The following is a 27,248-nucleotide window of genomic DNA, read 5'->3' on the forward strand; positions in this document are numbered from 1 at the left end:
ACAGCCACCCCTACACCTCTTCAGGAGACCCTCCAACACTAGCAGATAGATCTGGTTCTGTATCCTTTGTTCACTGCTCCTTTTCCCTGGACTCTGATGCACACAAGACTTTGTGTATGCACTCTAAGAGTAGAGTCTCTGTTTTCCCTAGTCCTGTGGAAGTCCTGCAGTCGAATCCACATTGGCCTTCAAGGTCAGATTTCCTGAGCAGTCCTGTTCCCTTTGCCTAACCCCCAGGTTGGGAAGCCTGATGTGGGACTCAGAACCTTTGCAACAGTGGGAAAACTTCTATGGTATAATTGTTCTCCAATTTGTGGGTCACCACTACACTAGTATGGAATTTGATTTCATTGTAATTGTGCTCCCCCTACCATCTCATTGTGGCTTCTCCTTTGTCATTATACATAGGGTGCTTTTTTTTGGTGGGTTCCAGCATCTTCCTTTTGATGGTTGCTCAGCATTTAGTTGTGATTTTGGTTCTTTTGCAGAAGGAGGTGAGCACACGTTCTTCTACTTCACCATCTTGAAACTATCTCCTGCTTTTTTTTTTTAATTTTTATGATCTAGTAGGTTGATTATATTTCCCAAACTTGGAGTAGTAGCTTTTTGTAGGAGACGTCCTATGTGTCCCAGCAGTAAACTTCCCTCTCTTTACCTGAGCTTTATGTTTTAGGGATTCCCCCTGTGAGAACTGCAAGGGTTCTTCTGTTGTGGTGGGCTGATTATGTGGGCAGTATGGCAGGCTTGTTAGTCACCGATCCCATTGGTTGCCAGACCCTGCTTTGTATGGGGGCTGCTGCCTGCTGTTCGGTAGGACCAGCTCAGGAGGCAGCTGCTGTAGAATCCTGGGTAGCCCTGAGGCTAGTACTGGCACACTGGTGGGTGGAGTACAGATCTAGGGATCTGGCTACAGGACCGAGGGGGTCCTGGAGCTGGTGTCAGATTGCTAGTGGATGGAGTCAGTTCCTGATACAGTTGGGTGTAGGGGCTGGAGCATCCCAAAGCTTGTATTGTTAGCCTGCTAATAGGTGGTGCCAGAGCCTAGCTAGTCCCAGTGCAGGGCCTGGCCCTCTGGTAGATAGGCCATGTATGTAGGCTTGTGACTGTTATCTGCTCCCTGGTGGGTGAGGCTGCTCTAGAGGCTAGAGAAGGTTCCCTAGAGAGCAGGGCCAGAACCCAGGTGATTCTTAGACTGATGTCTGCTTTGTAATTGATGGAGCTGGATTCTTGGTTCTCTGATTGGAAGGGCCATATTCCAGAAGCAACTGTGGGTTTAAAATGTCATAAGGTCACCTAATCTGCTGGTGGGTGGGGCTCTGTCCCCATCCAGTTAGTTGGTTGGCCTGAGATGTCCAAGTGCTGGTGCCTACAGTGTTCTGGGCCAGAGCAGGGGTGGGTCCTCGGTCTACAATGGTGCTTGCCGGTACCATTGTCCATGTGGTAGAATGAACTCCTCAAAATGGTAGTCATAAGAGTCTGTGTTCTCGGGGTGAGCTGCAGTTGCCTTCTGCTGCCCTAGAAGACTCTGCAAGATCAGCAGGTAGGTCTGACCCAGGTGCCTATCAAATTAATGCTTCTTCCTTCAGGCCCACTGCATGTGAGATTTTGTGTGTGCCCTTTAAGGGTGAAGTCTCTATTTCCCCCAGCCCTTTGGTAATTTAGAAAGAAAAACCCCACTGACCCTCAAAGTCAGATACTCTGGGGGCTCATCTTCCCAGCACAAGACCCCCAGGCTAGGGAGTCTGATGTGAGACTTAGACCTCTCACTCCTTGGAGAGAACCTCTGCATTTCTAATTATTCTCCCATTTGTGGATCACCCACCTGGAGTATGGGACATGACTATATTGCAACTCCACCCCTTCTACCTGTCTTGTTATTCCTTCTGTTAATCTTCAGTTGTAGAAGATTTTTTTTCTGGTAGATTTTGGTCTTTTTCGTTGATGATTTTTCTGTAAATAGTTGTGATTTTGATGTGCCTGTAGTAGGAAGTGAGCTCAGAATCTTTCTACTTTGCCATCTTGCCCAATCTTGGTTTTCATTACTTCAGAGATAAGCAAACTAAAGTATGTTAGTCCAGTCTCCGATTCACACAGCTAGTGAATTACAAAGGGTTGTCTCCCTCTATAATAGGCACCTTGAGGAAAGACATATTTTCTACCCTCAAATGGCTTGTAATCTAATTTGGGAGGTGCTCTACATCTTCAAAAGACACTAAATCTTATCCATAGAGTGTCTCTAAGTTCAGTTCAGTTCAGTCTCTCAGTCGTGTCCAACTCTTTGCGGCCCCATGAATCACAGCACCAGGCCTCCCTGTCCATCACTATCTCCCGGAGTTCACTCAGACTCACATCCATCGAGTCAGTGATGCCATCCAGCCATCTCATCCTCTGTCGTCGCTTTCTTCTCCTGCCCCCAATCTCTCCCAGCATCGGAGTCTTTTCCAATGAGTCAACTCTTCGCATGAGGTGGCCAAAGTACTGGAGTTTCAACTTTAGCATCATTCCTTCCAAAGAAATCCCAGGGCTGATCTCCTTCAGAATGGACTGGTTGGATCTCCTTGCAGTCCAAGGGACTCTCAAGAGTCTTCTCCAACACCACAGTTCAAAAGCATCAATTCTTCGGCGCTCAGCTTTCTTCACAGTCCAGCTCTCATGTGTCTCTAAAATACCTCTCAAATGATTCCTGTTCCCACTGCCTTATTTTAGCCATCATTTCCAACTTGAGCTATTAGAATAGCCTTTTAATTCTGCCACTAACCATTAGCCTTCTCCCTTCCATCTTCTAAAATACCACTGGAGGGATTATTTTCATTGTATTCTCAATTACAAACTTCAGGTTTTCGGTGTCTGGTAGAAGAAAACCAGAAGGCATCTTCACATGCATTTTGGACCCTTTCCAGTTTATTTCTTTAAGCTATTTCTCCTTTATCCTATTATGTACAGCTCCCCCATACTCTGTCATTCACCGTGACCCAGATTAAGCCATGCCATCCAACTGTGGTACCCTGTTACCCATTACTCTCAGAGTAGAATCTGGCTCATTTTTAAAAAATGTTGTTCATTGAGTTTTGAAATCTTCTCTAGCAAGTTTAGGCATAGGATCTTTATTGTCTTCTTCAGTTAATTAAAATTCTGTAGCTGATAATAATAAAATCAATAATAAGATGTTCCTTGAGTGTTTAATATGTGTCAATTGTTAAAGTAAAGGTTTTATAGCATTATTCCATTTAATTGCCACAATAACCAATATTGGTATTATACCCATTTTGCAGGTGAAGAAAATTGATATTATTTTCATTTTTCACATAGTTAGAAAGGGCTTTTAATTCCTGCACTAGGCTATCTCTCAAGGGAGAAACTATGTCTTGTTCATATTTGTTATTTCCAGTGGCTGGCCTGTGGTTTATGTTTAACTTATTGAGCTTAGGTTTCTTCGTCTTTAAGATGGATAATAATATCATTATTATCTACTTCACAAAATTGTTTAGAGCTAAAGTAAGCACACCAAAACTTGTAGGTCAAAATCTGGCCTGCCACCCATTTTTCTAAGTAAGGTTTTATAGGAACACATCCATGCTCATTCATTTATGTGTTGTCTAGGGCTGCTTTTGTACCCCATTGAAAAAATCAAGTAGTTGTGGCAGTGAACTTATGGCCAATAAAGCCTTAAGATATTTGCTGTCTAACCCTTTACAGACAAAGTTTGCTGACCCTTGGCTTAGACGCTTGAGTGATATATTGCCAAATTATTTAATTGCTTTCATTTATATAAACATGCTGCTGCTGCTAAGTCACTTCAGTCATGTCGGACTCTGTGCGACCCCATAGACGGCAGCCCATCAGGCTCCACCATCCCCAGGATTCTCCAGGCAAGAACACTGGAGCAGATTGCCATTTCCTTCTCCAATGCATGAAAGCAAAAGTGAAAGTGAAGTCGCTCAGTCGTGTCCAACTCCTAGCGACCCCATGGACTGCAGCCTACCAGGCTCCTCCATCCATGGGATTTTCCAGGCAAGAGTACTGGAGTGGGGTGCCATTGCCTTCTCCATATAAACATAGGAGACCATAGGAGACCATTATCAGTGTTTCTCCTTATAAACTATGAAAAAGAAATCTGAGGCTTCCCTGGTGGCTCAGCAAAGAATCTGTCTGCCAGTGCAGGAGACACAGGTTCCATCCCTGGCCCAAAAAGATGCCACATGTCACAGATCAACTAAGCCCAGGCACGACAACTACTAAGCCCATGTGCTGCAGCTATTAAAGCCCATGTTTCTAGAGCCTCCACTCTGTAACAAGAGAAGTGACTGCAATGAGGAGCCCATGTACTGCAACTAGAGAATGGCCCCTGCTCACCACAACTAGAGGAAGAGCCCAGCAATGAAGTCCCAGAACAGCCAAATAAATAAAATTATTTTAAAAACCCAAAATTATAAAATTATTTTAAAAAGAAAAGAAAAAAACCTTGATTTTTATGGTTGTTTAAACATAGGCTGGGATACAACTGATTAACATCACTTTACATTGATGTAGCACTGTCCATATGCGTTACTCAAATGGACATTCCTATTAAGTGTTTTCTAACCAAGTTAATAGTAAAGGCAAAAATTTAGGTGGATTCATATACTTAATAGAAAAAATATAACCCAAAATTAAAAGGTCTGATCATAGAGCTGCTTCTTCTTCAGTGGATAGATAGACAAATGCCCTTGCTCTTTCTGTTCTGTGGCAGACCAGAGACAGGGCAGAAGTGTTCAAATACGCTTGCGATAAAGTCTGAATGCAAAGAGGAGAGAATTAAACAGAGCACAGGATCATGGACTGACTCCGCATGCAGCTTTCACATCTCTAGCTTGTCATCTGCACAAGAATGACCCTTCTAACCCTTGTCTCCTGTAGTTGGCAGGTGGCTTTGTAATCATTCTACTCTCATAGTACAGCCTTAGATGGCTAGACTCATCAAAGCCCCTCACCAGAGGCCCACCACCTTAGTTAAGATTTCAGTCAGCTTCCAGGTGCAAGAAATGACCTTACCTTTCAGAGCTACCCTGCTGCCTCCTGTTATTTTTCTGGGAAGAGCTTATCTATCAGAGGAGAATCCAGTAGGCAGTTACTCAAGCATTCTTACAGGAAATGTACAATTGGTAGCACTTCATGTAAGTGGTTTAGCATAATTGACTTTCATTTTCTATGAAAGTGACACGTTAAGAAATTAAGAACACTTTTTAGCCATTAATCTAGTCTGTTGTGATATACTGAATTATTAAAATGGAATTTCTTTTTTAAATTTATTTTTAAAACATTTTATCACTCAAAGCTTTTACTTTCCCAAACCAAGTATTCTCCAAATGAAGGAAGTTTATCCTTTAACTGTAGAAATGAAATGCTTGCTGTTGGCATTTTATTCCACTCACTTGATCAAACCAGGTTTTTTTAAACTGTGTAGGGCCTTGAGATTACTTCCAGATATTGTTCAAGTGAATATGATGAGCTTTGCATTCTGTTTTTGTTTGCTTGGTTTTCACTGTGGCAGTAACCAAATCAGTTCCCAGAGGATTTTTTTTTTAAGGAAATCTTTTCTCTCAGTTTTTTGTACTTTTCCAGTGAATTACAACATTTTGTCTTTGGATGAATAAACAGCACTGGCAAATTCTTATATGGGCAATATAAAAAGAGATTTCTGGGGGCTTCCCTGGTGGCTCAGGAGTAGAGAATCCACCCACCAATGCAGGAGACACTGGTTCGATCCCTGACTTGTGAAAATCAGAAATATGTCAGAGCAGCTAAGCCTGTTTGCCACAACTATTGAGCCTGTGCTCTAGAGCCCAGGAGTGGCAACTACTGAGCCCGTGTGCTGAAACTACTGAAGCAGTAGAGCCCATGTTTCATAAAAAGAGAAGCCACTGCAATGAAAAGCCTATGCATTGCAACCAGAGAGTAGCCCTGCTTGCCACAGCTAGAGAAAAGCTTGCCGAGCAATGGAGAACCAGCACAGCCAAAACTAACTAAATTTAAAAAAAAAAAAGAGAGTTTTTTTATATCAGTTTGATATTTTATTTTCATGCATGATAGATATACTTTCTTTTCTCTGAAATTTTTTTCTCACCCTTTAGATTGAATTTACCTGTTGTGCTAAAACATAAAATATTGTATCACTTGAATAATAAGTAATTTTGCATTCATGCCTAAAAGAACTTTGATGAATTACAACTCTTTTTGTTAGTATTTCCTGTCATTGGACTTTGCTTTATACTATGTCAGATGTGATATATACAGTTCCCTTTAAGCTTTAAAATCCATATAACATAGAATTAGCAATTTAGAAGGTGAATTATGTCTTAAATAGTAATAAGAAATTTTATATTTCTGTTTATACTTGTCTATAATGAAGATATAACATGAAATATTATTAATAGCCTAAAAAGTAAATTTGGCCTAAAAGTAAATTTACATACCCATCTTCATTTACTAGAAAGAACTAATATTTTGAACATTACATGTTTATACAGTTGTGGGTCTCAGTCTTTCTCACTCTCTCAAGTAATAATACATTCTGAGTTTATTTTTCTATAGGAAGTTCAAAAAGTACAACCAGTTTCTTAAGCAATAAAGAGCATAATGTCTAGAATTTATATCTGTCCAGTAAAATGCAATTGATCATAAATTATTTTAGGTAACTCTTAACAATGATAATATCTTTTTGAGGTTTATTCATGAATGTTATTGATCTTTCTTTTTTATTTTTTGTTGTTGCTCAGTCACTCACTCATGTCTGACTTTTTATGACCCCGTGGACTACAGCATGCCAAGCTTCCCTGTCCTTCACTTTATCCCAGAGTTTGCTCAAACGCATGTCCGTTGAGTTGATGATGCCATCCAACTATCTCATCCTCTGTCACCCTTTTCTCCTGCCCTCAATCTTTCCCAGCATCAAGGTCTTTTTCAGTGAGTCAACTCTTGGCATCAGGTGGCCAAACTATTGGAGCTTCAGCTTTAGCATCAGTCCTTCCAGTGAATATTCAGACTTGATTTCCTTTAGGATTGACTGGTTTAATTTCTTTGCTGTCCAAGGGACTCTCAAGAATCTTCTTTAGGACTGCAGTACAAAAGCATGAATTCTTCGGTGCTCAGCCTTCTTTCTGGTCCAACTCTCTCATCTGCACATGACTACTGGAAAAACCATAGCTTTGGCTAGATGGACCTTTGTTGATGAAGTGATGTCTCTGTTTTTTAATATGCTGTCTAGGTTTGTCATAGCTTTTCTTCCAAGGAGCAAGCATCTTTTAATTTCATGCTGCAGTCACAGTCCAGTGATTTTGGAGCCCAAGAAAATAAAATCTGTCACTATTTTCACTTTTTCCCCCATCTATTTGCCATGAAGTGATGGGAACAGATTCTATGATCTTAGTTTTTTGAGTGTTGAGTTAAGCCAGCTTTTTCACTCTCCTCGTTCACCTTCATCAAGAGACTCCTTTGTTCTTCTTCGCTTTCTGCCATAAAGGTTGTATCATCTGCATATCTGAGGTTATTGATGTTTCTCCCAGCAAATTTGATTCCAGCTTGAGCTTCATCCAGTCCAGCATTTCACATGATGTTCTCTATATACAAGTTAAATAAGCAGGGTGACAATATATTTTTATTTTTAATTGAAGTGTAATTGCTTTACAGTGTTGTACAACCACATGAAATAGCTCTAAATGTACACATATCCTCTCTCTGTCGAGCTTCCCCACCACCATCACACCCTCTAGGTCATCACAGAGCACCATGCTGAGCTCCCTGTGTTCTGTACCAACTTCCCACTGGCTATCTGTGTTACACGTGGGAGTATATATATTCCAGTGCTTCTTTCTCAATCCATCCCACCCTCTCCTTCCCCAGCTGTGTCCACAAGCCCATTCTCTACTTCTGTGTCTCTGTTCTTGCCCTGTAAATAGGTTCATCAGTACCATTTTTCTAGATTCCACATATATGTATTAATATATGATATTTGTTTTCCACATTCTGACCTACTTCACTTTGTATAACAGGCTCTAGGTTCATCCACCTCACTACAACTGACCCAAGTTCATTCTTTTTATGGCTGAGCAATATTCCATTGTATAGATTGTACCACAATTTCTTTATCCATATTCTGTCCATGGACATCTAAGTTGCTTCCATGTCCTACTTATTGTAAATAGTGCTGCAGTGAACATTGGGATACATGTGTCTTTTTGAATTATGGTTTTCTCAGGGTATATGCCTAGTAGTGGGATTTCTGGTTCATACGGTAGTTTTATTCCTAGTTTTTTGAGTAATCTCCATACTGTTCTCCATAGTGACTGTATCCATTTACATTCCCACCAACAATGCAAGAGGGTTCCCTTTTTCTACATTCTCTCTCGCGTGTTATTGTTTGTAGACTTTGTGATGATGACCATTCTAGTGGGTGTGTGGTGATACCTCATGGTGGTTTTGATTTGCATTTCTCTAATAATGAGCGTACTGAGCATTTTTTCATGTGTTTGCTGACCATTTTCTATGTCTTCTTTGGAGGAATGTCTGTTTAGGTCTTCTGCCCATTTTTTGATTGAGTTGTTTTTCTGATATTGTGTTGCATAAACTGCTTGTATAGTTTGGAGACTGATCTTTTGTCAGTTGTTTCATTTGCAGTTATTTCCTCCCATTCTGAGGATTGTCTTTTCATTTGTTTATAGTTTTCTTTGCTTTGCCAAAGCTTTTAAGTTTAATTAGGTCCTGCTACTTTATTTTTGTTTTTGTTTCCATTACTCTAAGAGGTGGGTCAAAAGGATCTTGCTGTGAATTGTGTCAAAGAGTGTCCTTCTTCCTCTTAAGAGTTTTGAGTTTCTGGCCTTATATTTAAGGCTTTAACCCATTTTGAGTTTATTTTTGTGTATGGTGTTAGAAGGTGTTCTAGTTTCATTCTTTTACATGTAGCTGTCCCATTTTCCGAGCACCACTTATTGAAGAGGCTGTCTTTTCCCCATTGTATATTCTTGCATCCTTTGTCAAAGCTAAGGTGCCCATAGGTACATGGGTTTATCTCTGGACTTTCTATCTTAGTTCCTTCATCTGTATGCCTGTTTTTGTGCGAGTACAATATGCCTTGATGACTAGCTTTGTAGTATAGTCTGAATTCAGGAAGGTTGATTTCTCTAGCTCTATTTTTCTTTCTCAGGGTTTCTTTGGCTGTTCAGGATCTTTTGTGTTTCCATACAAATAGAGAAATTTTTTGATCTAGTTCTGTGAAAAAATGTCATTAGTAATTTGATAGGGATTTCATTGAATCTGTAGATTGCTTTGGGTAGTATAGTCATTTTCACATATTGATTCTTCTAATCCAAGAACATCTTTCTTTATTCAACTATATGATGCTTATTTATTCTTGTCCCTGTTATCAATGAAAAATGAAACTCAAGTCAGTTCACTTTCTTTTTGTTAACAGTGCTGCTAATAGTTTTGCTATAAAGTTAGCTAATCATTTCTGAGGACTTGACTAATGCATGACCTCAAAATTATTCCTTTTCTTCCCTTCCCTTTATTCTCTTACATGTTTTTGAAGATTCCAAAACACTTTTGTAGAAGATTTTGTGTATGTCACTTCATGGGAAATAGATGGGGAAACAGTGGAAACAGTGGCGGACTTTATTTATTTGGGCTCCAAAATCACTGCAGATGGTGATTGCACCCATGAAATTAAAGGACACTTACTCCTTGGGAGGAAAGTTATGACCAACCTAGATAGCATATTCAAAAGCAGAGACATTACTTTGCCAACAGAGGTCCATCTAGTCAAGGCTGTGGTTTTTCCAGTGATCATGTATGGATGTGAGAGTTGGACTGTGAAGAAGGCTGAGCGCTGAAGAATTGATGCTTTTGAACTGTGGTGTTGGAGAAGACTCTTGAGAGTCCCTTGGACTGCAAGGAGATCCAACCAGTTCATTCTAAAGGAGATTGGTCCTGGGTGTTCTTTGGAAGGAATGATGCTAAAGCTGAAACTCCAGTACTTTGGCCACCTCATGTGAAGAGTTGACTCATTGGAAAAGAGTCTGATGCTGGGAGGGATTGGGGGCAGGAGGAGAAGGGGATGACAGAGGATGAGATGGCTAGATGACATCACTGACTCAATGGATGTGAGTTTGAGTGAACTCCAGGAGTTGGTGATGGACAGGGAGGCCTGGCATGCTGCGATTCATGGGGTCGCAGAGTCAGACACGACTGAGCGACTGAACTGAACTGCACTGATACACACATATACACATAAACCTATCACTGACTAGGAACTAAAACAGAAAGATTAAAAACACTAAAATATACACAAGTATACATTCCATTGCCTTCAGATCAATGATATCATTACATGTCATTCAGCCTCTGGAAAATTCCACTGTATTTTTATGAGAAGATGAGAGTGAAAAGACAACTGACCTCTTAGTTCTATTACAAAATAATTTTTGCTTCCCAGGCTTCCTGGAAACGTCTTAGGCTCCCTCGAGGAGTCTTTCAGTCATACTTTGAGAGCTATTGTCATAGATAATTGAAAGATAATCAGATCTGCAATTGTAATATACTTGCATATATTCAGATTTCCAAAGTTCTTCTTAATAGTGTAGTTTACTAAATTTTAGCCAGTAAGAAATAGTATTATATGTGTGTATATTAACAAGCTAATTTTTTCCTTGTCTTCAGTTATGGAAATTCTTGAAGCCCAATACTCCACTGGAGTCCCGGATTTCTAAGCAATGGTGTGAAATTGGTTTCCAAGGTGATGATCCTAAAACAGATTTCCGAGGAATGGGACTTTTGGGACTGTACAATTTGCAGTAAGTAAAATGAAGAATGGTTGAGCTTTAAAGTTATGTCTGGCCTCCTTATATAGAAATGTCAAAGTTGAGTTATTAGTCCTAGAAGCTACTTCCCAGAAGACTCCAAGTAAACATTCAAGTCCTCTGACTTCAACTCAGGTTCATAAAATTTAAAAAACTACTACCATCTTCCTTTTATCTGGCAAACTTCATGCATTCTTTTAAACAAGTCTCAAATTTATTTTAATTATTTATTATGAAAAATTTCAGTTGTATACAAAAACAGAGGGAAGATTATAAAGAATCCCCTTTATACTGATCATCCAGATTTAGTAATTATTGACATTTTGAAATACTTGCAGCACTTTTTTTTTGGTAGAATTATGTTAATGAAAATCTTATACTGTTTGTAGTTTCAGTCTCATATGTCAATATATAGCTTTAGAAGACATGAATATTACCTTACATTAACCCCAATGACATTATTACACCTAACAAAATTAACAATGATTCCTTGGTATTATCTATATCCTGACCATATTCAAATTTCCTAATTCTCTCAAAAATGTCTTTTAGCTGGTTTGTCATAATCCAGTTCCATGTAAGATCTATGCATTGCACTTAATGATTATCTTTCTGGTCTTTTTTAATTCAAGCAATTTCTCCCCCTTTATCCTCTCCTTTTGCACTCCCAGTCATGTCATTAAACTCATACAAGAATCTAGGTCAACTTTCCAGTACTATAAAATGTCCCACAGTCTATATTTGTCTGTTTGCATCTGTACCCATCCCGGTATTTCTTGAAAATAAGAGATATTTGGAAACACTTGAATAGGTTCATGTTGAGAGTGTCGCATCCCCACTCTCAGTTTTATGCTGAGATGAATCAGAGGAATCACAGCCTGATGGCTCCATTGCCATCTAGCCATTTAACCATTTCCTCCAGTGATCGTCACTGAACCAATTAATTGTACATAGAATGCTTCTCTAATTTTGTTATTCTTCCCACAGTTTTTGGCTGGAATTCTGTAAAGACAGTTTCTTTTATTAAATATGGTTGTTTCGTTTCTCTAAATACAGGCAGGCTAGCTGCTCAAGTAAATAAGTTACCAGTTTTCAGAGGGAGGAGTTGGTGCCCTAGTTCCTTTGTTAGTGATCAAACTTTTTTTTTCTTGGCTTTATCTCTATATTTTTAATTATCATTTTAACTCCTGGTTTTTGTATGTTTATGTGATTTAATAATTGTCCTCATTATTTTTTTCATGCTTAAATTAGGTCGTTTGTAGCCATTCATTTTCAAGAAAAAAGGAGTCCTTGTAGGTTGTTCCTAGGAAGGGTAGTGATATGTTTTTAAAAGAAGAAAACTGACATTTTTAATAGCACCAATTTTCCCCCTAGATCTTTGCTTTTATTTTAAATTTAAGAGGTTTAATAATCACCCATACCTTTCTTAAGATGGTAAATATTTTATACAATTTTAAAGGTCATAATCAATTTACAGTTATTAGAAAATTTTGCTTCCATTCCCCATGTTTTAAAATACATCCTTATAGCTTGTCCTACACCCAACAGTTTGTATCTCTTTTAGCCTGATTTTGTCCCTCCTCCCTCTCTCCACTGGTAACCACTAGTTTGTTCTTTGTGTGAATAGTCACCCGTTCTTTTATGAAGTGTTTTAAATGTTACATTATTATGTAATGTGTGAATGAATAGAAAAGTAAAGGTGGGGTTGCAAATAAGTATGTAAAGGATGAGCTTTTGATAAGTACAGCTGGGACAGTTGATGTTCTATTTGAAAAATAAATATCTACCTTGCCTCAGTTTACAAGATGAATGTCAAAAACAACTGTTTACAACTTTTAGGAGAAAATCTTTGAAATATGTGAGTAAAGAGGGATCTCTTAAAGACAAAAACCAAAAAAGCACAGCTGTAAAAGAGAAATCAATGGCTCTCAGACATTAAAAGTGAAACTTTCTGTAAGATAAGCCACCATAGACAAAATGAAAACCAAGATTGACATTCATATACATGATAAAGGATCCATCTCTAGTATATTAGGCTCTGAGGGTTTATTTATCTTATTTATTTGAATGTATTTGTAGATATACTGGGCCAAGAAATAGTAACAGATAGGCTATAAAAGAAGAAACCTAGATGATCAACAAAAGTATGAAGAGACTCAATTTCATTAATAATCACAGATACGTTTATGAAATTTGCTGACTATCTTTGAACTTTTTGTAAGAAAATTTAAGAGCTTGTTTTATCCTTTAAATATATTCAGGAAATTATATACACATCAAATCAAATAATATATGCTATACTTAATTGTATTTTATAATTGTCTTTATGAAGTAACTTTTATGATATATTTTTGAGGGTATGTAAGCTTTTTGTATTTGTTAGGAAATTCATTGCCCCTTTTCCCCCAAAACAGAATTTTAACATCTCTATGCTCTGTAAGATATTTTCATCCAAAATTTACCCCAAGAATATTCTCCAAGAAAATACACTGACCCTCATCTAGTCTCATCCTTTCTCTGCTGTTTGGCTGTCAGAACCTCTCACCATGTTGCCTTCAACCAGGCCTTTTCTGCCTTCTGAGGGGCCTCATCCTGCCTTCCTATTAAGAATCTGTAACCCTCTTCTGTAAAGCAATTATCCTTCAATTAAAAAATAAATTAAAAGCAAACAAACAAAAGAATCTATAACTCTCATTAAGAATATCTTTGGCTCTCTGGGGAATGGTAAAGTTCATAATTAAATGTTCAAACCTACTGGAATCATTCCTAAAACTTTGTGGATTTTACAACTACCCTATTAGATTCTCATTGTATTTAGAAAATTCTGTTATGAAAAGCTGTTCATTCTCTGGAGGAGCTGAAACAAGTGATATCACTTATGTTGGTATCCATCTCTGAATCCGAAATGACCTCAAATTGGATTGAAATGAATGTATTCATAAGGTCTGGAGTTATGGTTTTCTTTTCCCTCCAACTGCAGGTATTTTGCAGAAAGAGATGCTGCAGCAGCTCAGCAGGTCCTCTCTGATTCTCTTCACCCCAAATGCAGGTAATCATTAAAAATAAAAGGTGAATTAGGTTTTGTAAATTAGGTAGAATTAACTTCATCTCCTATATGGCTCTATTGATGAGATTCTCAAGAGAGTCAAGCCACCAAAAGTGAGGCTTACAGCTCTTTTAAACAAGCACTTTTGACAAATGCTGAATAGGAAAGTTAAAATGTCAGACTTGTTACAGGTTTTAGGATGTAGAGTGGCACAGTTCAAGTGAAATATGTATTGACCTGAAGGGATTAGTAGTACCCCTGGTGTCTGAGAAGATTGAGTAGTAGATGGGCATAGAGGAAGGAGACAGTAGAGTATGAAAGAAGTGAAACACAAGAGACCAGAGAGGGGGAATAGAGGGAAGAATGGAAGTCTTGGAGTCAGAGACTAAGTGAGAACGTCTGAAATTGCTGAGGCTCTTTTATTTTCTTAATAAAATTCCAGATTGTAAATTGTTTGTGTTTTCATTTAACTTTCTAAATTTTTTTTTAACCGATTGCATTAAGGGATATCACTAAAGAGGAAATAAGGTATTTTTCTTTGCTTTTGCTTTTTCTCACTTTTATTTTAGGCTAAGTATGGGTAAGAATTTTTCAAGAAATATAAATTCATGAAAAATTTCTAAAAGCAAACATTTCCCGACATTTTATATAATATAGTTTGTTACATTTGGCCTGCGTTTTGGTAAAGGAAAAATCAGATTAGACTGACCTGATAGAAAATGTCAGAGTTTTTCTACAACTGTGTCTATTGAAAAAACATTTTGAAATGTCACCTAAGGCTGAACACATTACCACATATCTCTGATCCCATCTACTCCAAGAGATGGACATTTTATTTGGGAATTTTGTTGCACAAAGCATATTAACTCTTCTATTAATGTATTTCTAATTGTATTATTATGAAGAGTATATACATGCTTTAGTCACTCTCATTATAAGGAGTTCTTCTATTATATATTCATATTTTTGTATCACTTTTTGCTCCTCAGCATGAACAGAGTCCTTGTTAGTGTTCATGATTACTAAATAAGTCCCAAATTTTATCATACCACTCTCAGAATCTGTGAGTGGTATAGACTGACTTTGGGGCTCCCCTCTTATCTTATATTATACTGACTGTAGCTTCAATGGCTAAGATTCATTAAATTATACTATACTTCCCAAATTTATATTATAATCTTTTATAAGGTTAAATTTTCATTTTGTTTATCTTTTATTTACTTTGAGAAAAACACTAAGATCCCTTAACTCTTTCTTCATACATTGCGTGGCTAAAATCAAGCTATTTTAATTTTTTAACTACATTGAATTACGTGTTTCTGTTAATGTAGAGATTCTGAACTCTCTATAATTAAAATTGGCTGAGGAGTCTGTCTGCACTGTTATTTTGTGGAGAAGCATTAAGTAGAAGACATGAATCCTTCATGGTCCTTGGGAAGTGGCAATAAGCTTAAAATATTTGTTAATAAACTATTGGAGAGGGATTAGTTTTGTCTATGAACCATTCTGAAAGAAAAGCTTTATAATTTTATATCCTGTGTTGGCCATCAGAGAGGAAGTATTAAGGGTTTGTGTGTTTACACTTAAGAAGAGACTAGAATGTGTGGGGTGGAGGGGCATGCAAATCCTTTGTCCCTCAAGCTACAAATAAAATTGACTAGATGAAGTTCAACTATTAACCACTTCAAATTGATGGTAAATGTCATTGAATGCAAATCAGAATGTCTTGAAATCACCACTGTCCTTCACCAGTATCTGAAAGAAATATTTATTAACCCATTGTGATATCACCCCAGATTCTTTCAGACCCTGAATATTTCAGGTGCTGAACAGGGAGAAGCCAGTAAATACTAAGGAAGGTTTTCCCTGTCTACCCTTCAGCAAGCATTATACATTGTTGCTCTTGTCAAGATCTATCCTGAAGTAACTTGAGGGATAAAAGTAGATTGGAGTTTAAGAGGAGAATTTTGACAGTTTGTTTTTGTGCTTGTTTGTGGTGTGGATGTTTCCTGAAGAGAGGAATTCCTTCTGTTTGGGCTCGGACATCCTATAGAGTATCATTACTTATAAGTATTGAAATGAGTGGAGGTCATTTGGCCTTTTCTTACATTTCCAATGCAGATAGATTTAATTTAACAAAATACAGAGACACTATGAATTTATAAAGCTTTGTTGAAAAGAGCTGCTTATAAATTTGTTTATACAGAATTTCTTAAATTTCACACCTGACTCTTTTTAGTTTGGGTATGAGTCGTTTAAGGTAAAAATCTCCTGATGCCTCTTTGGCTGATAATTGGCAGTTACACTTTAAAAAGAAGTGGCTTATTTTAACATGAATTAAAGACAGTTACCTTGAATTAGAGCCAGTCATTTGTAAAGTAGAAAGTACTTAGAGTAAAACACCAATTTTACATCATGTTTTTGTGGGCTTGTGCTGTGTATAACATGTGTGTCTTTTGATGTAGTGTTTGCATTGTTTTATGAAGAACTCTTTCTCTTACTTAGATGGAAACTAAATGTTCGTAATAACTCTAGTTTGAAAATTGTATTTAGTTCCAAGACTAACGACAGTTTTTAGTGTAGAGCACTGAATGAAGGTCACATTGGCCACAAAGAAGAGTCCAAGGTGGTTCCTGCCTACAAGATGTTGGCAGTATGGAAGTGGGTGAGAAGGGGCATGAGAAAGTACACAGAATAATAGAATGCTAGTTAGTATTTTCAGAATGCCTTTATTGTAGTACCATTTCTTCAGATAGTCTTATTCATAAGCTCCAGTTATAAAAAATGTGTTAAAATGTGTCTGCTATGGGTTAGTTATCTCAGCTTAGCCAGAGGAAATGCTATAGCACTTGTTGGAACAGAATTTTTAAAGCTTATGTGTCTCTCCTTCCCTTCTCCCCTCCCTCCCTGCTTTTTTTCTTTCCTTCTTTCTTTCTTTCACTATCAGTAAATGTTTATTTGGAATCTGCTGTGTATAAGACATCACAAATAAGGTTAAATAATATAATTACCATGAGGGAAAACCAGATGAAGTGCAGTGTGGGAAATCATGAGAAAGTGAGGTAGCATCTTGCTAGAGGAGAGAGCAATACCAGATGAGGTTTCATGAAAGAAGTATTGTTTGATAATTAATGGATAACATAAAAGAGTACGTTTGACTTTTAGGTCTGTCTCTCACTACTGTACTATAGTGAATAAGGGATAAGTACCATGGCTTTAAATAATTCCATTTCTGAGCTCTGTACAAATTGCATTGTAGCTTTTTAGTTAATAACATTTAAATTAATTAGTGTTTGATAACTTAGTTATAGGCTTCCCCACATCTAGTCAACAGTTTAAAGAAAAAACATTAAAAGAGAACAGCTGCTAATTAGAGATCAGATCTTACATATTTACTTATTTGTTCACTCATTTATTCAGCAAATTCAGCAAAGCAGAATGGGAGAAGAAAAGGATGGATAAAGCAATTGGGTGAGTGTGGAACTCCATATATAACGGGTTGTCAGTCTGAGCCAGAACCAGAACAAAAATGTCCTCAGAGGACTGCAAAAAATGGCAAGGATGAAAATCCACTTGTCCTGATGGAAATAAATAATCCAGTTTTGAAAAGGACCTGTTTATGTTATTTGGATTTACTTATATGATTATATGATACTACTTTGCTTGTGTTCTAGTCATAAGGTTTAGAAAGTTATAACTGTATGGAAATGATTTTCAAAAATCATAATTTGGAATTGTATTTGCTAGTTTGCTTTTAAGGATTTCTATCAAGTGTCTAGCTATTAGTTAAAATTTTACTTTAGGACATAATGCCTCATGTCATCCAAAAATATTTCTGAACAGAGTACTTCTTTTTTATGTGCTGGATTTATAGTACCAGAGAAGACTTAAGAACTCCATTTGACTTAATTTTGAATAGACATGTGGAAAATGAACTAGAAAATATACCCTGAGTATTAAGATACTAATTTTTCCTCATTTTAAAAGTAATATTTGCTTTATTATAGAAAATTTCAAAAATATAGAGAAGTAAACAGAAACACCCTAGTCATATTACTCTAATATACCCATATTAATATTTTTTAGCATTTGATTCTTAGAATATTTTTGTTCACATTTGAATGTATATGATAAAACTTGGCCTGTTCCTTATATATTGTTTAATATCCTGCTTAAATCATCTTTAGGAATATAGTTTTACTAGCTGTAGTACACTATGAGATTACCATAATTTATTTCACCAATCATGTTCTTTAGGATATGTGAATAATTTACATATCTTTGCCATATAAATGACTATCATTGCATATAAGGCTTTTTCATTTTCTGTTTTTTCTCATATATTTGGGAATGGAATTAGTAAGTTAAAGCATACAAACTCTCAATTCTCTTGGCAAACATTATTAAAATTTTCTGTTAATTAATAAGATTCAGAGTTTTGATAAGGCTGTGAGGAAGGGAAATCTGCCATTCTCATAATTTAATAGTAATGTAAAAATCAAATTACCATTTTTTTGAGATGCTTACTTCCCATATGTGACACACAGTTGGTGTTGTGGCTTGTACTTTACAGGTACTCGTTTGCAATTGTGGGCATCAATATAACTGATCTGGCGTATAATCTACTGGTGAGCGGAGCACTAAAAACTCATTTCTACAACATCGCTCCAGAAGCTCCAACATTATCGCACTTCCAGCAAACATTCTGTAAGTGTCTTGTTGCTTAATTATTGACATAGACTGCTGTAGAGAACACTTTCAGCAAGGGCTGAAGCTGAGAGATCTTTGTGATTTGGTTGCTTTGGAGCCATTGAACTCCTCCTTTCGTTTGTATTTTGTTTTCTCATTCAAAACCACATATTTTCAGGCATCATGAATCTTTTCTCGTTCCCTCCTCTTACCTAATATTCAATGTATCAACTTCCCATCTGACTTAAAGACATCATGGATGTCTTTCTCCCTCTGATCCAGCATGACACTTAACTGTACAGGCTTTGAAAACAGCCTGAGTTGACTCCAGATCTACATTTACTACCCTCCCCTAAACCTCAGCCATCTCGTCTATAAAATGGATGCAAAATGAGATGAAGATAAAATGTTTCTTTTATTGGCTAGTCCCATTGTTAGTGCTCCGTGAGCATTAGAAAGAGGAGGTGGTGGTTTAGTGGGGGATACAGATGGTGGTGGAGTTGTTGGTATTAATTTTACCGCTACCACTATTGCTACAGAGGGTAGTGTTTGCAGTTCCTTCTAACTGTAGGTGCTAATAGAGGGAATTATTGTTGACCCTGAACCTGAGGTTGCAGTTATGCTGAGGTTTCAGATGATAAAGATCAGACTGTTTAGTAGAGTCCTGGGATGCTATTGTCCAGTTTTAAAGGCAGAATCTTAAAATGTAGCTATATGTCGTTATTATCTTTGCAGGCCAGATGTTAACTGGTTTGGAGGAACATAGATAATCTGCCAAATCATCAAGTAACCCTAAGCAACTTATAGAAGAAATGCCTTTTAAGTTATTTTGTAGTTTTTGTTGTTCAGTCGCCAAGTCACATCGGACTTTTTGTGACCCCATGAACTGGAGCACGCCAGGCTCCTGTTCATTTAAACATTGCTTATTGCACTGATGGCTGTACTTAAGCTTTTTTTTAGCAAGAAACTGTCAAAGTTCTTCTCCTTTTTTTTTTTTTTTTTTAGCTTTTTTTTTTTCTTCTGTTAAGTTGGTAACCAGATCTGCACTGTTTCTAATTATGGTTAAGACCCCATCATTCCACCCCAAATCTACCACAGGAAAGTGTTGTTCCCTGGTTCATTTTTAAAATGTGATAAAGTCAAAAGTTAACAGATATTTATTTTATTTAGATTCCTAAATTAATAGTGCTTATATTATCTAGGATTCTGTCATCTCTTATATCTGCCTAATCAGGACATCCAGGGCTTCTCTGGTGGCTCAGAGGTTAAAGCGTCTGCCTGCAATGTGGGAGGCCTGGGTTCGATCCCTGGGTCGGGAAGATCCCCTGGAGAAGGAAATGGCAACCCACTCCAGTATTCTTGCCTGGAGAATCCCATGGACGGAGGAGCCTGGTGGGCTACAGTCCACGGGGTCACAAAGAGTCAGACACAACTGAGCAAGAGACTTAATCAGGACATCTGCTTTAGAAAGCAGATCCCTAACAGGTGGCATGGAAAGTAAGAAGCAACCTGATTTATTCCACAAGACTCTCCAAAAGGTTTAAGAATTGGCAGCATTAAATATCTCATAAATGAGGGTTAACATAAGACCAAAACTGGCAAGTTTGCTTGAAAATATGTTAAGAATCTCTTAGAGGCCTAAATCCCATTTTCCAAGAGACAGCTTCTGTCCTGACGCCTCCTCAGCAAAGGCTGGTTACTTTCCAGAGAGAGAAAAAGAAAGGGTTTCTGGTCTTATGAGAATCAGGTACAGCTAATGGCAAACCATACTGAAAGTGATGATGAAGACTGAGACCCAGGCTCCTTCTCCTACCCCATTCCTATCACTTTGGCAGCCAGTCAAGAGATTGACAAAGGCCTTCTCTGAAATCTGAACATCTCAAGAGAAAATAGCTAAAAACGCTGACCTCTGGGTCTGCCCCATGAAACAGCCTAGCCATATCACTCTACAGTCATGCTCACTATCAGCAAAACCTACCTAGTGCTTAGCACTTCCAATTAACTTTTACTCCAATTGGCTTTTTATTTAGTAAAATACACTGCAGAGAGCCAAATTATTATCAGATGTTTGAGTGAGATGCTTAAAAACATGTCCTTAAATTCTTTGACACTTCTTCTGTTAAAAAGTAGGGTTTTTGTGTTCCTGTCATCCCAGCCCAATTGGGCTGACCAGTTGGTTGACCAGTAGAATAAGCAGAATTCATTCTATGTGACTTCTAGGGCTACATTAGGAAAGGCTTTCATTTGTGGGTAAAGAATATGTGGTACATATATACAATGGAATGCAGTACTACTCAGCCATAAAAAAAGAATGAAATAATGCCATTTGCAGTAACATGAATGCAACTAGAGATTATCATACTAAGTGAAGTAAGTCAGAAAGAGAAAGACAAATACCATATGATATCACTTATATGTAGAATCTAAATTATGACACAAACGAACCTATCTATGAAACAAAAACAAACCCAGGGACGTAGAGAACAGATTTGTGGTTGCCAAGGAACAGCAGATTGGGGAAGGGATGGAATGAGGTTGGAGTTAGCAGACGCAACTCCAACAAGATAAACAACAAGGTCTTACTGTATATCCTAGGGAACTATATTCAGTATCCTATGATAAACCATAATGGAAAAGAATATTATAAAGAATGTGCATATATGTATAACTGAGTCACTTTACTATGCAGAAGAAATTAACAAAACATTGTAACACAACTATATATCAATAAAATAATATTTTTAAAGAAAAAAAGTTTTGATCTGGAGATCAGGGATTGAGCTGCCTTTGGAAGCATGAACCACCATTTAAGGGATCTGATTCCTTTGCGTTGTGAGGAAATCCAGGACATACAGAGGAGCCATATGTAGTAATCGAGACTAACAGCCTCAGAGGAGGTCCCAGTGGATAGTCAGCATCCACTAGACATGTGAGTGAATATGCCTCCAAATGATTCCTGCCACCAGCTGTCAAGTCACCACCCCCAACCTTCAGATCTTCCCATTTGAGACTCCAGGCATTGTGGATCCATCCCTCTTATCAGTCAGTCAGTTCAGTTGCTCAGTCATGTCCAACTCTTTGTGACCCTGTGGACCCTTTGAGAGCCCATGGACTTCCCGGTCCATCACTAACTCCCAGAGCACATTAAACTTAAGTCCATTGAATCAATCATACCATCCAACCATCTCATCTTCTATCATCCCCTTCTCCTCCTGCCTTCAATCTTTCCGAGCATTAGAGTCTTTTCCAATAAGTCGGTTCTTTGCCTCAGGTGGCAAAAGTATTGGAGTTTCAGCTTCAGCATCAGTCCTTCCAGTGAATATTCAGGACTGATTTCCTTTAGGATTGACTGGTTTGATCTCTTTGCTGTCCAAGGGACTCTCAAGAGTCTTCTCCAACGCTAGAGTTCAAAAGCATCAATTCTTTGGCACTCAGCTTGCTTTATGGTCCAACTCTCACATCTATACATGACTAGTGGAAAAACCAGAGCTTTAACTAGACAGAACTTTGTTGGTAAAGTAATGTCTTTGCTTTTTAATATACTGTCTAGTTTGGTCATGGCTTTTCTTCCAGGGACCAAGTGTCATTTAATTTCATGGCTACAGTCACCATCTGCAGTGATTTTGGAACCTAAGAAAATAAAGTCTGTCACTATTTACACTGTTTCCCCATCTATTTGCCATAAAGTGTTGGGACCGGATGCCATGATCTTCGTTTTTTGAATGCTGAGTTTTAAGCTAGCTTTTTCACTCTGCTCTTTCACTTTCATCAAGAGGCCCTCTAGTTCCTCTTCACTTTCTGCCATAAGAGTGGTATCATCTGCATATCTGATATTTCTCCTGGCAGTCTTAATACCAACTTGTGCTTCATCCAGTCCGGCACTTCACATGATGTACTCTGAATATAAGTTAAATAAGCAAGGTGAGAATATAGAGCCTTGACGTACTCCTTTCCCTATTTGGAACCAGTCTGTTGTTCCATGTCCGGTTCTAACTGTTGCTTCTTGACCTGCATACAGATTTCTCAGGAGGCAGATAAGGTGGTCTGGTATTCCCATCTCTTGAAGAATTTTCCACAATTTGTTGTGATCCACACAGTCAAAGGCTATAGCACAGTCAATGAAGCAGAAATCACGTTTAGAATCCCTCTTATGCCCTTTCCTAATTCCTGATAACCCATTGAATAAATGAGTATATTAAAATGGTTCTTTTAAGCCACAGAATTTTGGAATAATTTCTCAAGCAGCCCTCTGTTCATTTCAGTTCAGTTGCTCAGTCGTTTGTGACTCTTTACAACAACATGGACTGCAGCACACCAGGCATCCCTGTCTATCATCCAGCTCCCAGAGCTTGCTCAAACTCATGTCCATCGAGTCGGTGATGCCATCCAACCAGCTCATCCTCTGTCGTCCCCTTCTCCTCCTGCCTTCAATCTTTCCCAGCATCAAGGTCTTTTCAAATGAGTCAGTTCTTCACATCAGGTGGCCAGAGTATTGAAGTTTCAGCTTCAGCATCAGTCCTTCCAGTGAACACCCAGGACTGATTTCCTTTAGGATGGACTGGTTGGATCTCCTTGCAGCCCAAGGGACTCTCAAGAGTCTTCCCCAATACCACAATTCAAAAGCATCAATTCTTCAGCACTCAGCTTTCTTTACAGTCCAATTCTCACATGCATAATGACTACTGGAAAAATTATAGCTTTGGCTAGACAGATCTTTGTCACCAAAGTAATGTCTCTGGTTTTTAATATGCTATCTAGGTTGGTCATAGCTTTCTTCCAAGGAGCAATCATCTTCTAATTTTATGGCTGTGGAGCCCCCCAAAATAAAGTCTGTTACTGTTTCCACTGTTTCCCCATCTATTTGCCATGAAGTGATGGGACCAGATACCATGATCTTCGTTTTTTGAATGCTGAGTTTTAAGCCAGCTTTTTCACTCTCCTCTTTCACTTTCATCAAGAGACTCTTTAGTTCCTCTGTGCTTTCTGCCATAAAAGGGTGGTGTCATCTGCGTATCTGAGGTTATTGTTATTTCTCCCAGCAGTCTTGATTCCAGCTTGTGATTCATCCAGCTAAGCATTTCACATGATGTATTCTGCATATAAGTTAAATAAGCAGAGTGACAATATGTAACCTTAACATACTCCTTTCCTGATTTGAAACCTGTCTTTTTTTCCATTTCCGGTTCTAACTGTTGCTTCTTGACTTGCATACAGATTTCGCAGGAGGCGGGTCAGGTGGTCTAGTAGTCCCACCTCTTGAAGAATTTTCCGCAGTTGTGATCCACACAGTCAAAGGCTTTGGCATAGTCAATAATGCAGACATAGATGTTTTTCTGGAACTCACTTGCTTTTTCCATGATCCAACGGATGTTGACAATTTGATCTCTGGTTCCTCTGCCTTTTCTAAGTCCAGCTTGAACATCCGAAAGTTCATGGTTCACATACTGTTGAAGCCTAGCTTGGAGAACTTTGAGCATTACTTTGCTAGTCTATGAGAGATGAGTGCAACTGTGCAGTTATTTGAACACTCTTTGGCATTGCCTTTCTTTGGGATTGGAATGAAAACTGACCTTTCCAGTCCTGTGGCCACTGCTAAATTTTCAAATTTGCTGGCATATTGAGTGCAGCCCTAGATAGCAAAAACAGTAAGGAAAGCCTCAAGCATGAAAGAGAGTCTAAAGCAGGCAGAAATAAAGCCGCTCTAAAGAAATAGAAACAAGGCAGAGAGAAGAAAACTTTAAAAATGTATATCATTACTGTCCCCAGGAGATAAGAGCAGAATTGCTACTATGAAACACGAACAAGGTGCCATAGAATGAGCACTCAGAGAACAAAAGAGTACTCTTAGAAATTAAAAATCAGATTACATAAATGAAACCTTGAGGGAGAATTAGAAGATAAAGCTGGAAACTCTTCCAGAAAGTAGAACAAGAAATATAGATGGGAAACAGAAAAGAAAGATTTGAAAGGACCATTCTTAGACATCTATAATAGAAGGGCTAGAAAAAGAACAGTGAAACTAAGGGGAATGAATCAAAGTAGTACATCAAGAAAAATATTCACAACTGAAGGATGACTTTCATATTTCAGCTAGTAAGAACTAGCATAATAGATTAAAATGGATTCACACTCAGGTCCATATCATTGTGAAATTTTATGACTTAGGGAAGAAATGATTCTAAATATTTCCAAGTCTGTCACATAAAGAATTGAGAATTAAGATGGCATTGAACTTCTCAACAGCAACATTTTATTCTAGAAGATGGTAGAATAACATCTTCAAACATTTGAGAATGTTATTTAAAATCTAAGGGAATATAGTTTCCGATTTAGAATTCTATAACCAGTCTAACTTACTAGTTAAGTGTGGGAATAAAATAAACACATTTTTTAAATACAAGGTCTTAAACATTTTACTTTTTTGTATCTTTATAAGAAAGTTCTTAAAGGATGTATTTCCAGGAAATAAGAGAGTAATCCTTACAGGAATAAGTGGGGTCCAGAAAGCAGGAGATCTATAAAGAAAGAGAAGAGAATCTTCAAAATGAAGGAAGTAAAAAAATCAAGCAATGGAAAATATGTTATTTAGAGATATGGAAGTCAGTAATCAAAGAATCAACTGAATGAATTGAAATGTTTATTTAAAGAAGCAGGAATTAGGATAGGAAGGGTTTCTGGGGTTTTGTTTGTGTTTTGTAACAAAACTTCTAAACTATTTGACTCTATGTATAGTTTGACGCTCATCATCATTAATTGGGCTTCCCTTGTGGCTCAGCTGGTAAAGAATCCACCTGCAGGGCAGGAGTCCTGGGTTCGATCCCTGGGTTGGGAAGATCCCCTGGAGAAGGAAAAGGCTACCTACTCCAGTATTCTGGCCTGGAGAATTCCATGGACTGTATAGCCCTTGGGGTCTCAAAGAGTTGGACACAACTGAGTGACTTTCACTTTCATCATTAATTATTGGGGCTTCCCTGGTGGTTCAGTGGTAAAGAATCTGCCTGCAAATGCAGGAAGTTAGATCCCTGGATTGGGAAGATACTCTGGAGGAGGAAATGGCAACCCACTCCAGTATTCTTGCCTGGGAAATCCCATGGACAGAGGAGCCTGGCGGGCTAGTCCATATGGTTGAAAAAGAGTTGGACATGACTTAGCAACTAAACAATAGCATCACTAATTACTAGAGAAATATAAGGTCAAAACTACAATAAGATTTCACCTCACTCTGGTCAGAATGGCCATCATAAAAAAATCTACAAATAATAAATGCTGGAGCGGGCATGGAACAAAAGGAACCCTCCTACACTGTTGGTGAGAATGTAAGTTGATACAGCTACTATGGAGAACAGTGTAGACGTTCCTTAAAAAAAAAAAAAAAAATAGAACTGCAATCCCATTCTTGGGCATATATCCAGAGAAGACTATAATTCAAAAGGTTACATGCACACCATGTTCACTGCAGCATTATTTACAGTAGCCAAGGAATGGAAGCAACCTAAATGTCCATCAACAGATGAATGGATAAAGAAGATATGATATAGACAGATGGATAGATACACACACACACACAATGCAGTATTACTCAGACATAAAAAAAGAATGAAATAATGCCAATTATAGCAGCATGGATGGACCTTGAGATTATCCTACTAAATGAAGTTAACCAGGCAAAGACAAATATCATATGATATAGCTTTTATGTGAAATCTGAAAAAAATACAAATGAACTTAGTAACAACAACAAAAAAGATAGACTGACCCACAGCAGTGGAAGACAAACTATGGCTACCAAAGGGGAAAGGTGGGGAGGTTAACTTAGGAGGTTGGGATTTACTTATACACACTATACATAAAATAGATAACTAAGAAGGACCTATTGTATAGCATAAAAGTATACTGACTATGTTGTAATAACCAAAAAGGGAAAGAATATGAAAAAGAATAGGTATATATATGTATAACTGAATTATTTTGCTGTACACCTGAAACTAATAACAACATTGTAAATCAGCTGTACATCAATAAGTTCATTGACTATTCTAAAGCTTTTGACTGTGGATCACACAAACTGTGGAAAATTCATCAGAGATTGGAATACCAGACCATCTTACCTGCCTCCTGAAAAACCTGTATGTAGGTCAAGAAGCAACAGTTAAAACTGGACAGGGAACAATGGACTGGTTCCAAATTGGCAAAGGAGTAGGTCAAGCCTGCATATTGATATTGTCACCCTGCTTATTTAACTTCTGTGCAGAGTACACCGTGCAAAATGCCAGGCTGGAAGACTCACAAGCTGAGATTAAGATTGCCAGGAGAATTATCGACAACCTCAGATATGCAGATGATTCCACTCTAATGACAGAAAGTGAAGAGGAACTAAAAAGAGACTCTTGATGAGGGTGAAAGAGGAGAGTGAAAAAACTGGCTTGAGACTCAACATTAAAAAAACTAAGATCATGGCATTCGGTCCCATCATTTCATGTAAATAGATGGGGAAAAAGTGGAAACAGGGCAGATTTTATCTTCTTGAGCTGTAAAATCACTGCAGATGGTGACTGTAGCCACAAAATTAAAAGATGCTTGCTCCTTGGAAGAAAAGCAATGACAAACCTAGACAGTGTATTAAAAAGCAGAGACATCACTTTGCCGACAAAGATCCATAGAGTCAAAGCTGTGACTTTGCCAGT

The 27,248-nt window shown here is 37.9% G+C and overlaps 1 protein-coding gene across 7 annotated transcripts in view; it reads left to right on the forward strand.

Moving 5' to 3' along the window:
- The window catches only part of ELMOD1 (ELMO domain containing 1), an 85,936-nt gene that overhangs the window by 53,128 nt on the left and 5,560 nt on the right, over positions 1-27,248 (forward strand). For 4 of the 7 annotated variants that reach the window (XM_061440196.1, XM_061440203.1, XM_061440198.1 and 1 more), the window contains 5 exons: positions 10,690-10,823; positions 13,810-13,878; positions 14,380-14,403; positions 17,296-17,346; positions 18,449-18,582. In XM_061440196.1, coding sequence (XP_061296180.1) covers positions 10,690-10,823; positions 13,810-13,878; positions 14,380-14,403; positions 17,296-17,346; positions 18,449-18,582 — 412 coding nt within the window. The remainder of the gene's footprint in view (positions 1-10,689; positions 10,824-13,809; positions 13,879-14,379; positions 14,404-17,295; positions 17,347-18,448; positions 18,583-27,248) is intronic. The other 3 variants (XM_061440200.1, XM_061440201.1, XM_061440202.1) reach the window with 1 other exon arrangement.

The sequence above is a fragment of the Bos javanicus genome, chromosome 15 (genome assembly GCF_032452875.1).
Source record: "Bos javanicus breed banteng chromosome 15, ARS-OSU_banteng_1.0, whole genome shotgun sequence".
NCBI classification, from domain to species: domain Eukaryota; kingdom Metazoa; phylum Chordata; class Mammalia; order Artiodactyla; family Bovidae; genus Bos; species Bos javanicus.